At 38.7% G+C, this 16,532-nt stretch overlaps 1 protein-coding gene across 2 annotated transcripts in view; it reads right to left on the bottom strand.

The window, feature by feature from the left end:
• SULF2 (sulfatase 2) overlaps positions 1 to 16,532 on the bottom strand; it is a 63,239-nt gene that overhangs the window by 16,307 nt on the left and 30,400 nt on the right. For both annotated transcript variants that reach the window (XM_010569675.1, XM_010569676.1), the window contains exons 7-10: positions 13,400 to 13,528; positions 12,375 to 12,431; positions 11,531 to 11,660; positions 1,242 to 1,449 (exon numbers count right to left, since the gene is read on the bottom strand). In XM_010569675.1, coding sequence (XP_010567977.1) covers positions 1,242 to 1,449; positions 11,531 to 11,660; positions 12,375 to 12,431; positions 13,400 to 13,528 — 524 coding nt within the window. The remainder of the gene's footprint in view (positions 1 to 1,241; positions 1,450 to 11,530; positions 11,661 to 12,374; positions 12,432 to 13,399; positions 13,529 to 16,532) is intronic.

Genomic DNA, 16,532 nt, shown 5'->3' with positions numbered 1-16,532 from the left:
TAAGGAAAAAACCCCACCATTCTGATTCCTCTGCTAGAGGGAGCAACCTTCACATTTTTTACCTCAACTTCCTTCATACATAAACTAAAGGTAATTATACACTTAACCACCTCCTCTGGATGTTGTGAAAATTAGTTAATGTTTAGGAAGCACTGATGAAAAGTACTTAAGTAAGTGTTAAGTATTATCAGATAGCATTATGTTGCCCTCACTTAAATTGTTTTCCTCTTCTCATTTAAGTACCTTCAATCTACTTCTGTTATTTGTCTCCCCTTGACTGAACTTTCTTCTCTGTGACTTCAAAAAGTTAATTGAATTGCAAGTTCTAGTGTTATTTAAAGATTATCTGCTGTGCCACATATTTAAACAGCAAGTATAGTTGAGTAATTTCATCCTGGAACCAATAATTTTTTTCAACTAAAAATTAGCTTAGTAGGTACTAATCAGCTTGCAAGGCAAATATAATGGGAGAAAATCAATTTAAACTCTCTGTTTGAAGCTTGTGCCAGGTCATTATACAGAAAGACTAATCTGCTAAATAATTAAGGCTCTGTATTTGTGGAGTGAGACGAAAGAAACATTACAAGTGAATAATAATTCTGTGCTGCCGTTTGCCTCTTTAATCTATAATTAGACTATGTACTTCAAATATAGATGTTAGTCTGACTAAGGTTTAACACAGAGCCAGTGAAATAGGGTTTCTGAAAAAGCACCTGATCTGTGCCAAGGAAACTAGAAGCAGAGTCATCCCCTTTGGACGTGATCTCTGGTTAAAAGTCAGCCTTGTCTCTGCTGACTGAGCACAAGGAAAGGATGTTAGAAACAAGCAGCTTCTGTAACAAAGCACACGCATCCTTATTAAAAATAAATTACTGCAGTAACGGCTCCAAGCATTGCAGTACCTACTGAAAACTGGAGTATTTGCTGTAAAACACTGTTCATGTTTCATGGCCTGTGTAATGATGTGCTACTTGCCACTTCAGTGTTTGTACTGCATTTCCCAGTTTTGAAAGACATAAATATAGGACCCTATTTTGGATCAAAACACTCCTCTTCCTACAGAGAGAGGTATTTTCAAATCTGATTGTCCAATATGAGGCACATTGTTTCATAGTTAGATACACAGTAAATATGCTGATAGAATTCAATGCAGATAAAAATCAGGACAATTATGTGTGTTAGGGAACAAAATCCTAACCGTTTTCTAAGGCAGAGACAGAAGATACAGCGGGTTCACTTACTTTTCTTAGAGAAGAGTTTCTTTCTCCGTCCAACGTGGCTCAGCTTGTATTCGTTCTCTTCACAATTGCAGTCTTCACTATTCCTGTTGTAATACTTGGGCAAAATATTGGAGGTGCCTTTGCTGTTGCCTGCAGCTGCCAAGTTTGCCATTCCCTTGCACTTGTGTAGCTTGAGCTTTCCACTGGCATCTTCCACACACTGCCATTTCTGGAAGAAATATTTGGTCATTAAAACTCTGTCCCAACTGTGCTTTGTCTAATGGCCATCTCCAGCAATCTATCAGAGATTCCTTGTTGTAGTAAGCTGGGGCTCATCTATCACCTACTACCAAAAGAGAATTTTTGTAATCTTCCATTTTCAGACAAAACAGGAACTCTTTCGAACACTCTTGCATCTGTTTCTGATTTTGTTTCTTGGAGGCAGAACAATGGGAATTTAACAAAATCAATACTACAGCTAAAAATATGGACGTGACAAGTGACAACTTTCAGAAGCATAACTGTGGCATAAACCAAGGACGTTCAAGCCTTGTCCACAGGTTTGAAAAGAATCCTTGCCTACCAGCAAGTGTGTTTGTCAGGCTGGCAGGAATCTATGCCACTATTATGCCACTAAACCAGCACCAAGCTCCAGGCCTGCATATAATCACAGCCCATCCCATATCCTACAAGGGAGAAAACTTCTTGAAGGAGTCTCCTTCTCTTTAATAGTTCAAATGCCTGATGGTGGGATGATTTTATCCAAGTTGTGGGTTCCTTTACTGTAAAGATCTGGTCTGAGCTGGTTATCTAGACTCATTCTACAGTCAAAGAAGACGAAAAGTCACATCAGGGTATAATTCACTTCATCCTAAGGTGGCCATATAAAAGAGATAAGAAAAAGGATTGCCCTGCAGAAGTGCCTGTTTCTCTTCATTGACCTTTAAAAGGGTTGGTATGACTGGATCAGCTATGGAAATCTGTAGTTAGATAAGTTTATCTCCATCTTCAGTGTTTCTCTTAATAGCTTTTCCCATTCAACACCCTTGGGCTTGACTAGCAATGGTGAGCTGCACTGGATGCCTGCAAAGTGAGAATCTCCTCCCTCTTCCACTCAAACTAAAGATCTCATCTCTAATCTCCAACTCCTTCTGTTAGTCAAAACCTGAAGTAATTTGCTTACAGCTCCCTTTGTGCTGCTGTCAGAGCTGTGCCAAGGGCAAGGGAGTTTAGCCACCTTCAATCTGGCACAGAAGTTTTACCCACTTCCAGACACATCACAAAATAATTCCACCTACTCCTTTATTTACCAACACACTACTAGCTACAGAGCTAGGCTTTGAGATACATAAAACAACCTCACAGTAGCAGTTGCTACTGCTTTAAATAGAGACTCTCGGAAACACTTCAGCTTTTTGCTGAGTCTTGAGAGGCGTTCCTCTTTTTCCCTGTTACAAAATCCTGAGTCTGTGCTCCAGGACTCACTGGAATATTGAGAATTTTCCAAATAAAAGAAGAGAAGGAAAAACAGCAACAGCTCCCAAGTGAGATGATGTTTTACAGCAGCCTGCCGCTCTACAAGGGCGATTCAGGCACTTCACCTCCCATAGAGAGGTGCGCCCAGGCTAGGACAACAAAGCCTACATTCTCGATTGAAATTCACTCCATTGTTTGCATGACAGCAAAGTAAGAAAACAGTATCACTGTGCTTTTATAATACAGAATTTAACAGGAGTCTGAAGTGAACTGACAAGTTACAGTGGATTTATCTATGTCCACGGGAGATTCTCTCATTTAAAATGATCAGAGTTTTATGGTGTGTCCACTTATTTCTTCAGACAATTGGATGGCAAGTCTCCTGAGCTGTAATTACTTCTTAGGTGCAGATATTGTGTCCAACCTCCTGTACAGTGCAAGCCTTGCACTGATGCAGATAAACACAGCTTAACTTTCAGCACAAGGAATCATAGCAAATCAATGAGAGATACTGACATAACAAGACATTTGAATCAGTATCTTTGTATGACTGTCTTCATCTGTAAAGCAGGACACATTTACTTAAATGAAGTGTAGAACAAAAATAACCTTTGAAGAATCAATTGCTGAGTTTTAATTTTATTATTATAACATTGATTGATACAGACTGAGGTTTGAAGCAGAAGTTATTTTACTAGAATAAGCAACGGTTTCTTGCACAATGAAAAAAAGATGTAAAAATGTTTGTTGCTGTTTCCCATTCCAATTCAGCTGAATCTTATTTTTGAAAATATATGAGCAAACTGCTTTTTCTGCTCAGTAGAGCTCTATGCTGTAGGTGTCTGATACATGAAAAATGAAGATTCAACAGAGGGCAAGTTAAATGCCATGATGAGAACTACTGTAAATAAGTGCTCTGATGTATGGCCCCAAATATGTTTTCTCTATTTCTTTCATCTCCTGTCAAGAAAGTGATGCTCATTTTTCCCCTCCAGGTGAACTGGAAAAAATCCTTTAATTTTTGGTGCAGTTTAAATCTTTCCAAGGCAGCTGTATGCTACAGTGAAAACATCTTAAAGGCTTTGCTAGAAGGGCACATTATATGCATTAACAGGCCCACTGCTGAATGACTGCAGTGCAGAACTACCTAAATTACTTTAGAAGCAAACATTGAACACATGGGGGTGGAAGGCGGGGAAGGAAAGTCTCAAGCTTCTACTTTTTTCCCCAAACCAGATATGGACATGTGTGAATGTGTCTGGGATTCAACAACTTACCCTTGGTCTGCTTATAGGCACAAATGCCAATTCCCTAGGTCAATATCACAGCTATATCAGTTGCAGTAATTTCCAAAGGATGCTTTCAATCTTAGGGAAAAAGGGTAGTAATTACAAGGGAACTGTGCATCCTCTGCCTGACAGTGAAGAAGCTTTAAACATTGTGAATTCTGGCATTTTAAATTGGTTTCTAGTGCACAGCATACCATCATGCAGAAACTTGTGTCAAATCCTGGAAGCAACTGAAGTATTTTATAAGAAGTAATCACTTAAATAATTAAATACCTATATGAAGAACTCCAGAGTGCCCCAGAGATACTTTGGCTCACAGGTACAAATGATAACCATCTGGCAGCAAAACGTAATTACATATAAATAGTGGATTAACTCAACCAGTAAAGAAAACAAAATGCCCTTAGTTCACCACTTGCCCCCAACTTTTCAGGTCTTTTTTTCATTAGGCCAAAATATGTGTTCCTAATTCAAGTTCTATAGCTTATAACATCTCACAAGAGCTATGTCCTGAAAAGGAGGGCAGTTTAACACAAACTAGAAGTCAACGGAAAACCCAGACTCCCCCACAATCTTTATCCCAGCTCATATCAAAACTCCAAAGGAAGAACTTTTCTTTCCTCCTGCAAAGCCTTGCAGAACAGCTACTCAAGCCATCAAATAAATGGCTTTTGCAATAAGTCCTGAAGCCCATCAAGCTCAGGTTGTGCAAAATTTCCAGATACCTCATTTAATCATTAAAGCTGTTCCAGCTGGAGATTTCCCACCATCTTAAGGCAGGCCAAGTTAGCTGCTGTGCTTGTGCTTTCTGCCACCTACTGTGCTGGGCTTGTTCTAACACTTCTACTCCATCCTCTACCTTACCTCCCACTGCACAACACATGCTACTCAGTTATTTATGTGCAAAGCAGAAGAGTCTGAGCTTTAGTTTAATGGAGAAATCAGTGCTACTGAACAGAAGTCTTGTTCAAAGATACACTGCAAAGGCAAAAAAAAGACAGTTTGTAACACACATTCTCCCCTCCAGCCCAAACTACCTGCTATACATATCAACAAGAGTAAAGCAGGACTTCAATATCTATGAAACATGAATCATAACAGCAGCAGTTGTAGACTGAACAGATGCCCTGTTTCCCCCCAGTAACACTATTTACCTTGAACACGCAAATGACCCCTTAGCAGAAAAAGACATGTTGTATTTTTCTGTGTTAACCCCCCATTATTTCCTTCACAGCCCCCATCACCATGAAGTGGTTTTTGCATTATTGTGCATCGATGTCTTCTTACCGCTACAGCAATCACAGATGTTAATTCAAAGTCATTACTTGAGGCCCCAATCAGAAACAAATGGCCATGACCTTCCCTGTAGGATTTTTTCCTACAATTCACTCATTTCCCTCAGTGAATCTCTCTCAATTGACATTGTTTTCTTTGGGGGAAAAGGGCTTATCACACAAGCCTTGCTAAGAAAAGATTCCAGTTGAAACATACAGCTTTCAGAGCTGAGCCCTAAATCATCATGCTGTGTCTCATCAGCTCCTCTTTTTGTTAAGCGAAAGAGATTCCATTCCCTTTTACAGAGAAGTGAAAAGTGAAACTGTCTGATCAGTTAAGCTGCCAGCAAGGCTCCCGCCCTAACAGTTTTAGGAATATAAGCTCTAGGAATCAAAGTTTCTGCAGGATAATTAAGTCCTCTGTCCCTGCCAGCAACCTGACAAAAACACTTCAGCAATATATGTCATCTTTAGTTTATGTGTATGCTTCCTGAACCCCATCCTTGCTGCCACATTGGATGGTTGAGCTAGAAACAAACTGCTTTAATGGCTAGAAATATTCTAACTTCCAGTCTAAACTGATTTATGAGTAGTCAAGATACATTTTTTCTTGTATGAAACAGTACAGTTATAGTTCAGTTAGTATGAAACAGCTGAAGTTAGTTTAGCTAGCTCTTCTCCTTTGCTGTGGTTTGTTCCTTCTGCTATATTTTATTGAGCTAATGAGGACAAAACAGCAAAATCCAGAGAGAGATGCAAGCCCCTTCTCTACTGCTTTTGCTGGCAGCTTGTCCTACTGCTCAAATGTTACAGGTTTCAGGAAATAGTCAACTTGATTTTCCCATTGTTTGTCTCATACACATTGCTACTACTCTGTTCTTGTTGACTGAAAATAATTGGCTCATGTCTTCTGTATAACACCTCTTAAGATTCATGCAGACAGATTCCTCAGCTATTTTTTTGACTGAATATGCTCAGTTCCTTAGCTCTTCCCAGCAGGTATTATTTTCTTAATCTTTTAACATTTTTGTTGGGTTGTTCCCCCCCTACCCCGTACCTTCTTCCAATTTTATCCATTGGCAAAGGATGAGTTCGGTTTCCTTTATTTCATGTCATCAGTACATAAACAGCACTACCTGTTCTTCATTCCAACTGGACATTATTTCATTATACTGACTCATGATTTTTGGAGATTTGGACCTCTGGGGTCTCAGCTCAATTTCAGTTGTCACATACTATATATCACTCAAACCTTAAAATTGTGAGATGGATGAACAATTTATTGACAAAAAATTTGGAGTGCTTTTTAGTGCCACAAACTGCAGCTGAAATGACGCAGGTGGGACAATCAACCAGCATGCAGATGAAAAATCAGGTATTCAACTAAATTTAAGATTACAATTATATAAGTCATTTATTATTAATATAATAATTGGATTGTGGTATCAAATGGTCCCAGCTGCTGTGTTAGGTACTGCAGAAGCTAAGGAGTGAGTGCAGCCTAAGCAGAAATTACATGAGTGGTGGAAGAAAAAAACAGTAGCACCAAAAGGGGAATTGATTTGTCTGAGGTCCCACATCAAGTCCGTAACAGTTCTGAGACTGAAGCCAGTCTCTTGACCTCCAGTTCGTTGCCTTTTGAACTAAACTACGCTGCTACTCCTATCAGGATATTTGAAAAAAAATTTGGGTTTTTTTATTAAATGTTGGTATTGATTTTGGCAAGCTACTTGCAACTACTGTAATGACAAGGAGTTTAAAAATCTCAGTTAACAAGAGATGCAAATTTCTTGGTTTTCTGAAGCAACAACAAGCAAAACAACCCATAAGTAAAATAGCCTCTGGAAATCATTATAGGCTATTTCTGGCTAAAGGAGGAAAACAGTTTTGTTAATTATAATTCCTGATAAGGAATACAATCCTTGAATAAGACCCTTAATAAATCATCATGATTTTAATTTTCATGGTTTGTTGCTTCCTAATTTTATCAGTTTGAAGGCTGATAAAATTTTTAATGTATGAAGTTATCAACAAGTCATTTCTTGTTCCAGTCACAGATTAAGAACCAGATCCTGAAAGTTGCTGAGCATATGCAACTGGCACTGGAATTCAGGAACGCCAAAGATCCGCCTAAAGAGCTATTAAAATTATCTGGACTCTAGCTGGCTTGATATGCTTCACTTATCAACAGAACCTAAATTCTTCAGTAACCTTGGGATATCTCTGCTAGGTACAAAAGAACCGGACAACTACCAAGGATACACAGATCAAAAACTTTCTTCCCAGTTTTTAAAAAAATTCCTTATAAAACCTGACTTAGTTTCCCAGGTCTGACTAACATAAGTTCAAGCTACAGCGCCCTCAGGAAAAGGAGAAAATGTAAGTAATTTTTTCTACTGCTCCACCCTTGGCACTAACCGATGGCTAATGATGATTATGGTGGCAGGAATATGAACTGCTGCAGGAAAGCACACATTGAGCAGAACAGTTTTCATCACTGCTATGCCATGCTATGTCAGAGAATTGGGGGGACCAATTGAGTAAATGACATGCTTTTACTTATGATATCTTCATGCCGGTTACAAAAGAGAATATCCCTTCATGATCCTGGTTCAGCACAAAGCAATCAGAGGAAAGACTGTGTATCAAATCTTTCATTTGCAGAACATCTGAAGGAGACAAAGTGCAAATTTTTGCATTTTGAATGTTCTCCTGAGAAAACTGTCATATATGATTATATTTTTAATGCTATTTAAAGGCAAATTCTACTTGTATCAGACTTGCACATAAATAGAGCTTTGAAAATAAAAAGTATTTGAAGAGGAAATAATGTGAATTCAGACAACTATTTTTCTTCATGAGTTAACAATATTATTGTACAATGCCATGTCCTGCTAAAGACAAAAGTAGTATTTTTTTTAAATTTCTTTTTTCACATGTACAACATAGATTCCCTATAGCATTCAGTAGTGCTGCAGGTATTACACGTTTAACAAATGTGCACAAAGTTGGCAAATGACTTAGAGGGAGATTCTGTGCAGCTGTTGTTATGATACTGTGGAGCTGCTGGGAATACTCTACAGAGCAATGCTGATATCATAATTGGCTTCCACAAAAGCACATTAATGCAGGCCGCCAGATAAAAGTGGGTCAGCTTCCACTTACCAGCCAGTTTAGAATGAAAGGCCGAACTACAATGAAGAGAAAAAATTTGTGTGGAAGCCATTAGGTACTAGGATAAATGTTTTTTATTTCATGTGGGAAGAAAGAGCTCATCTCTTAAATCCTTGAATATAAATGCTGAGCTGCTCTTTCATCTGAGCCTACAGTCACCCTTTGTTGGATGCAAATAACTAACACAGACCAAACCCTACTAACCGAAAAAGAAAACATGGCAACACAGAGATACCCATTGCACTCAGAAGAATTTACATATATTAGTGTTGCCAAAAAAATCCCACATAATGGACTCTGAAACAAGGTTTTAAACAGCATGAATAGCCTCATCTCCATGATCCTGGCGCGTTGTTATCAAAACGATTATAGGTCAAGGAGGGTGACAGAGATTTGCAAAGGAAGAACATTTTGTGGTGATAGAACTGTATTCACAAACTTGCATGCTCACAAAGCAGAATTTCAAAATCTCCATCTCACATTCAAACCTTTCTTTACCTCTCCTTTACTCTAAGCTCTGTCCTTGTCTCTTCTCATTCACTCCCCTTCTGAGTCTTTGTCCTCCATTTGTGCTTCTTGTCTCCTGCTCACACTTCATATTCCCTGGCACTGCTCATACTTCTCTGCGCATGGATTAGCAGGTCCCCAAAACTCATTTAAGTCAAAAAGAAAGAGCCCCAATGACTTTAGCAAGCTTTCACCTAATTCTGACCCAGACTTCTCATCACATTTGCATCAGGATGTGAAAATTCACCTTTTGCACTGAACACTCCAGATACTGTTAAATGCACAATAATAAAGTGTCCTGCAGGCTCAGGAGAAATTTGTTAAATAACCACTGTATCTGTACACCATAAACTCCCCCAAGGCAGTGGTATATTATTCATTTGGGCTCATTCTACTTACTATGCAGAGCTGTGAACAGCACCAGCAAACAGACAACACCCATTTGTCATTTGAGAAGTTAGTCTTGCTTCACTCTGAAAAGACTTTTGGGTGCACCCATATTTAGACACGATTTATCCCCAAATAAGCACATTCATCTCTCACTATTCCTGCTGTCTAGACAGACCACTAGGACATATTCTCTAGAGCAGGGGTTAGATGGATTGAGATTCCCTTGAGAGCCCTTCCCAGACTCTAATTGACTTGATTGTTAGGCAATTTTTCCTGATGTCCAACTTAAATTTCTTTTTTGCTCAATTTCATCCTATCACTTCCAATTACATCTGACTGAACTGCTCAAAACAATTCTTCTCCTCTCTGTCTCCTGACAATGAGGATGCAGCACACACATCTCTTATTAGCACACCTTCACTTTGGAATTTATTGGCAATTCTGAGTACATAGTTGACATTTTATGCCCACTTCTTACAGATGTCAAAGATATTTTATTATCCATGGAAGCAAACATAAGTCTGTGAATGTGTGTAGATGATACAGAGCCTTCACCCTTCCTTCCATAACTGAGACGCAGTAATTACAGTAAGAAAGCCTGAATGTAGCTAAGTTACCTTATGCAAAGAGACAGCTTCAGTGACAACATGGACTTGGAAAGTCTCTCTTCCCCTCTGTTCTTACAATAATGTTCAAAATAATTGGGAAGATGAAGACGAAAGGAAGAAGTTGAAAGATCTCTCAAAGGGAAAATACTGATGGAAAAAGAAAAGCTGTATTTCCCCAAACTACTTACTGGATGATGATGTAGCAGAAGCAGTGACTTTTTCCCCAGTTTCTCAAAGAACGATGCAAATTCAAAAAACAATGGCTTGCTCCCGCCCATCTAAAATTTCAGCTCAAGACATCTGACAACAATGAACTACTACACAAAATACTTAAGTTCAGTATTTTTAGGAAGAACAGGACATTATAATCTCTCTGTATACTAAATCTGACAAGCTACAGGAAAAGAGCATCTGGAAAGTGCTTATACATACAAATTGGATCCAATCACCTAAGGAACAATGGACTCATTTCACAGGTGCACTGAACTACATGATCAGTAGAGCCAGAAGCAGGGAGTCTGGCCTCTGACAGTAGAAAATGAACTACATAGCCTAAGTAGCCCATTACTATAGCCTTGGTAAGCCATTCAGATCATCTCTGCAGGAATGGTTATATTCCACAGACTGACTCATTCTGACAGCCCTCTGAGCTGCCAGGATATGAGGTAATGCCAGCCTAATAACAGACACATTAGCATGTGGTCCCATCTACCTTCACCTCTTTGCCCACATATCCACGGGCAGAATGTGTTACAGTCCTCGGAATGGGGTACTCTGACCTGTACCTGGATGAGAAAGCAATGGCACAGAGTCAATTTTGCCATGTTTCCAGAGGATGAGAATTCCCCCAAGAGTGGAGAAATCTCTCCAAGAGTAGAGCTGCTGGAGCTAGCTTTGCTGCACCTTTGCACTGCTTTGGTAAATTTGTAAAACCTTCTCCTGCACCGAGACCATGTATTGGTACTACTCTAAATTCTTCTTCCTGAATTTCTTCTACGTAACTTGGATTTAAAGTGAACATATTTTCATATCTGCCCAGAACAGTTATGTAACAAGAGAAATGACACACAATCAATGAGCTTTGTGCTCATATACACACAGACTGCCTGCAGTCATAATTGCATGTGTGTTTTTACAGTATATTTTTGTTAAGAGGAAGGATATATTGAGTTCAAAGAATGTTAGTTTCCATTATATGTAATTCCAATAACAACAAAATGAGTTAAATTAAGAATTCAAAGCGAAGTGAGCTATATGTATTTGGAGGAGGCCAATCTGTTAGGTTCATTGTAGCTTCTCGTCACTAATGAATCCCAAAACACATTCTATTTGGGGAATATAATGTTAAAACAGCCTAGGCAGTTCTCTTAACAGTAGTCAGGAATCAATACAGAGGCACTCGAATCAGCAGTTTCCTGATGGACAGTCAATCTCATAAATGCTGTAATATGGTTTTGAGCAAAGGCCACAGAATGAGCCATTTGATGTATAAGCTGGCATTGATGACAAGGTGAAGGACATTCTCACAGTTAAGGTGTTAGGCTTAGCCCAACTACAACTGCTTACTTTCAGTTGGGGGTACAATGCCCTACCTGGCCAAGCTGTTCACAAGCTGTCTGATACTCAGCTCGCTGACAGAGGTCTTTCACACGCTGGTATTTGGGTAGAAAGTTTTCTTCTTGGGCATCCACCTTCTCACTCTCCCTCTTATGCAGCAGTTTACTGGAGGAAAAAAAAAAAAAAAAAGTTTATTTTTGCAGTAATATTAATTCCAAGATATATGTACAGTTTGCTGAAAAGGCTCAGAGCAGTAGGTTATCTGCCAAATCCATAGCATCACTGGTGGCCAAAACTTAATAGTCCAGCAGAAACTAGCACTTATCATCATCTCTGATAACACACAAGTTATTCATATCATGCCCTCAGGGAGCGTACAAAAACATGCAAAACCAAGACAGTGTGTTTCGTGTCTGATTGGCAGGCAGTAACAACAGTTGGTATAAAGAGAACATATTCTCCTCATGCTACAGGGCTGCACTTTGCAAACCCTTCATGCCCCGTGTACATATTAAGTCAAGAGGCATAGAGAGAATGGCCAGCAGATGAACACGCAGAGAGGAAAGGTTGTTCATACTCCCATGATACAAGCAGGAGGGTCAGGGGGCAGCAGCTGAAAGAAAAATGGGATGCCTTTCCATCTCTCAATCCGAGTAAAACTCTCCTTCCCCCACCCCAACAGCACATTTATGCAAGCTGTGGGCAAAGGCCATATATTCCCTCCTATCACACAGTCACTGCCATTAGGCATACTGCAGCCGTGTCTCTGCTGGCACAGCTAAACCGCTTTAGGTCTGTGGCAAAGTGCTGCTTTGGCTTTAGCTGTTCAGTATCCTTCTATTTAAAAAGACTGGGTTTTGTGATTAACACTTTCCTTACCCTCTTTCCACTAGGAATGAGTCTCTCCACACCTTCATCTTTTTCTTTAAATGGAACCTAAGAGGAAATGAGGAGAGGAAGAAGCAACTCCCACAAAACCAGTAATCAAGTCATGCCCCAGTTTTCTTTCCCACCCCCAATTCAGATGAGAAACATTACATGTAACTGCACGAGGGAACATCCAGCTTTATGAAGAAGGCACATACACCTCTCCAGTGCAAATCATGAACAAACAGGACAGATTTGTTCCTACAGGGACAAAACCCACAACAGATTCACACAGTAAAACTATTTCAACATGAGCATGTTTAAGGCACAGGGGATTAACTGACTTGTCCTTGATCACAAAGGATCGCAAATTAAATCATGATTTCCTGACTCCAGTTTGGGCTCTTAACCTGCACACTACCCACGAAGTATCCTATTCTAAAGCAGCTGCTCCTTTCCCCCTCTCCTTCCACCCAACTGCTTTGTAAAGCTAATCTCCTTCCTCCCTCTTTCTGCTGATTTCCTCTAGCAAGCATCCAGACTAATTCTCTTCCTCAGTCTGTTTCCAATGAAAGTATTGATGGAAGGTCTCAAATAATAACTGTGCAATTCAGAGTGCTAGCCTGTCTTTATATCATAGTCTGATACACAACCAACCCTTTCAACTCAATTATTCTACAGTTTATTCAATATGAAATGCTTTGCTACAAATGAGGCCACAGAGACATTTAAAATCTATAACTCATATAGCTGAAGACCTTCATGTGTAGCCCTCTCACTGCTACACAGATTACATTTAGTATATCTAGATGCCATAGATGCCATATGGCTAGTAGATGAACCTGACAAAATGAAAATAAATAACTTAAGTAAGTCACATATTGACAAATAGGTCTTTAGATTTTCCGGTAAATGATGTACTCATGTAGGTGGTAGTTTTATTATATTTTCCTTTAAATGTGCTGCATGTTGCTGAATACTTGCTCAGTCTCCTGTTCAAACACATGCATGTTTCCGTGCACACTTCCATTTCTTACCTATTCACTGGTCTCTCAGAATCCAGAAGCTTTAGAATGGATTTACCATCCATATCAGAAGGAATATCCAATCCAGCAATATCTAGAATTGTAGGTGCAAGATCAATATTCAACACAATGTGAGGATTCCTGAAAAAACATATATGAGAACCTGGTTTAAAGTCTATGCAATGATACCAAGCAACTCCAGCTCTTCCACAGAGACCAAGGATCTGAAAAGTCTTATTTTGTGACATCTGCAAAGAAGAAAAGAGGACACAATCCAATTCCTTTCCATGAAGGGAATTAAAATGTAAAAGGTAGGCAAGTTGCATAACCTCAAGAGGGACTAATATGAAGATTTAAAACTTTAGCAGAGAGCATTTTTGAGAAAGCAATGTAGTTCATAAGGCAAAGTTAGTTAATTATTGCAAAAGAGAGTTCAAAAGTCTTCAAAACATGAGAAGGCATTGGAAAAACTCCTTGGGTGTCTTAGAGAATCAAAGTGTCTGCCAAACATGCTGATGACTTTATTAAAAAGTAGATTTGGCAGGTAGCACATGCTTTGTCTGTTTCAAAATATGGTATAGAAATAAGTACCTCAGCTCATAACAAAGCAAGCATGTTCTGAAGATAATGTGAAGAGAAATATATTGCTAGACACTACAGTAAATAACTAAAGCTGCTGTTAAGGTAGAGTGTGAGACAAAAAAAGGATAGGGATCAGGAAAGAAAAAGCAGAGAGGAAGCAGTTATGGAATGAAAAAAAGAAAAAAAAGAGAGAAAATAAAAGAACAGCTTTAATTAAAATAATATCAATCTTCCCAAGTGCACAATTATCCATTCTGAAAACACTTAGAAACAGACATGCCCTGTTACTTAGTTGAGTATGGCATATGCTCCTCAGCCACCACAGTTAACAGGACAATATTTGAACAAAAACTGACTTCAAATTTGGTTAAAATATTGGCATCAACTCCCGAGTAGTACAGACAGCTCCTATCCCCAGAACTGCCACAACTAAATATGAGTGACTTCATGGATCAGAGCATCTAGTTGCACAGCGCTCGGCATTCAGTAGCTAAACAAATGCCCAAATTTCTAATCGTGCGACTTGGTTTTACTATGGGTCTGTTTTTGCAGAAGTGTTTTCGGTTTACGTTGAACCTTACAAACCTAATTCAAATATGTCTGTGACACTGTTGTGTAATTACTCACAATATTACATATATGCATACTGTTTATCATCTCTTTACTATTTCTTTTCCTTATTTCTTTAAAAAAGAAAAATATGAAAGAAGGCACTCAATTTCTTAAAAGTGGGGGGGAAAAAAAAAAGGAAAGTGAGCATACTGCTATACAGACAGTCTTCTACAACGCTGAATGTAAAGAATCACTGTGCTATGATTTGCAGGCACAAAGGAAGGATGGGACCAGATGGGCTGCTATACATGTCAGTGCAGAATTCTAGCTCAAAATACAGGACAGAAGAAAGCTGCTAAATTCACACTAATTAATGAGGCACCATTTAAAAATTACTACATTTTTGAGCGAGCGAGCAAACAGGCACTGACAAGAGCATGGATGATGAATTAAATTGATGTACCTAATTTGATTTTAATTACTAATAATTGTGGTGTAGCATATTTGGTAATAGAAATGAGAGCTTAGTAATGACTTGCTACAGTGACTGCTATTAAACCTTCATTGGTATCAAAAGGGAGTCATGACAATTACTCTGCAGGAAAAACATAAGGTTCACACAAAACATTGATGATTGAAGTTCTAACATTTAAAGAAAATCAGGCTGAAAGGAAGGATCAATTTATTATCTGATATATTACCCTTCCAGGTTATTTTATCTTGTTCTTCCTATTTGTTATACTATGATGGGTTCTGTTCTGTCTGGCAGGCTGACTCCTCTGATTCTAACAGAAATATTTTTTCATCTTCAGAAGCCACTGAAAAATAACATTCAGTGGGAAGGTTTCACAGCTTTTACATATGTCTGGGTGTAAAGATCCTTGAACCAGAGCAGACATGAGGTGGCTGGTCTCTAGCATTGCATGTTGCAGAAAAACTAGCTCAGTCCACTTGGGCCATATTAGCATTGCCTCTCCAGTAAGACCAAAAACTGCAGTTGAAGGGAAAGAGAGCATGCTCTTAGAAGGCTAATCCAGCTCACTTGAAATTCTGTGCTGCTGCAGACAAACTTCTTTCAGTGCTGAGGTAATACATTTAATTCCACCTGAGGAATCCCTCCCTGCTCTTTAGAGAAGTAATATTGTTTATTTTACATGCATAACTGCTGTAAGTAAATCAGACACAAAGCGCAATATCTACAGAATTTAACATTTTTGTGCCTACTGATAATATGAATCAGTGAATTTAACCAGCAAATGGAATGAGATTTTCTTATAACTATTTGCTACTGTATTATACACTAGAACTGTTCCTCTGCGGTAAAGAAAAGAATTGTGTGTGGAAGACTTTGTGTGTGTTAATTATGATAAAACATGCACACTGATACAAATAAAAGGCAGCAAATTATGGCACTCTGTCCAAAATCATTACTTACATGCAAATATTTGCTATTGAAATAATTGCTTAGAAAGTGTATTTACATAATTTCTTAGCTGATCAAAGCTACCATTTTAATTAACAGTCATATTCTGCATGCTTGTATGCATCCGACAAACAGCCCTAACCATGTAATCTGAAAGGATGAACAAAAAAGAATGTTTTGTGGATGATTATATATGAACTATACATACATTTGTCTTCATAAACTGAAACAAGTGACTCCACTTTAATGTTCAGCAATCATTATCTACTGTGGCAGTGAACATTATACAATTTTTTTTACGTTGAAAATGTCATAGTTATGTGTATTATTTGCACCCCTCAAAAGGAGGCAAATAAGCATTTCCTAGATTGGACATATTTCAATATGGCTTCTTCAACTTCATCCACAAAAGTGTAGTGGCTTATGCTGCACACCTACGCAAGCAAAAAAGGCAAAAACATAAAACCTTGACTATGTTATACCAGCCCATGCTATCAGTTCTGCTTTCGGAGTAGACATATTTTTCTGCCAAAGATGAGCAGGAAGTCAGTCAGGATGGGCAGAACTTTGTGCCTCTATTTGGATGCC

Source organism: Haliaeetus leucocephalus, unplaced genomic scaffold (assembly GCF_000737465.1).
Source record: "Haliaeetus leucocephalus isolate CR32 unplaced genomic scaffold, Haliaeetus_leucocephalus-4.0 Scaffold273, whole genome shotgun sequence".
Taxonomy (NCBI): Eukaryota; Metazoa; Chordata; class Aves; order Accipitriformes; family Accipitridae; genus Haliaeetus; species Haliaeetus leucocephalus.
The sequence above is the reverse complement of the archived record's forward strand: the minus strand, read 5'-3'. Positions and strand labels throughout refer to the sequence as shown.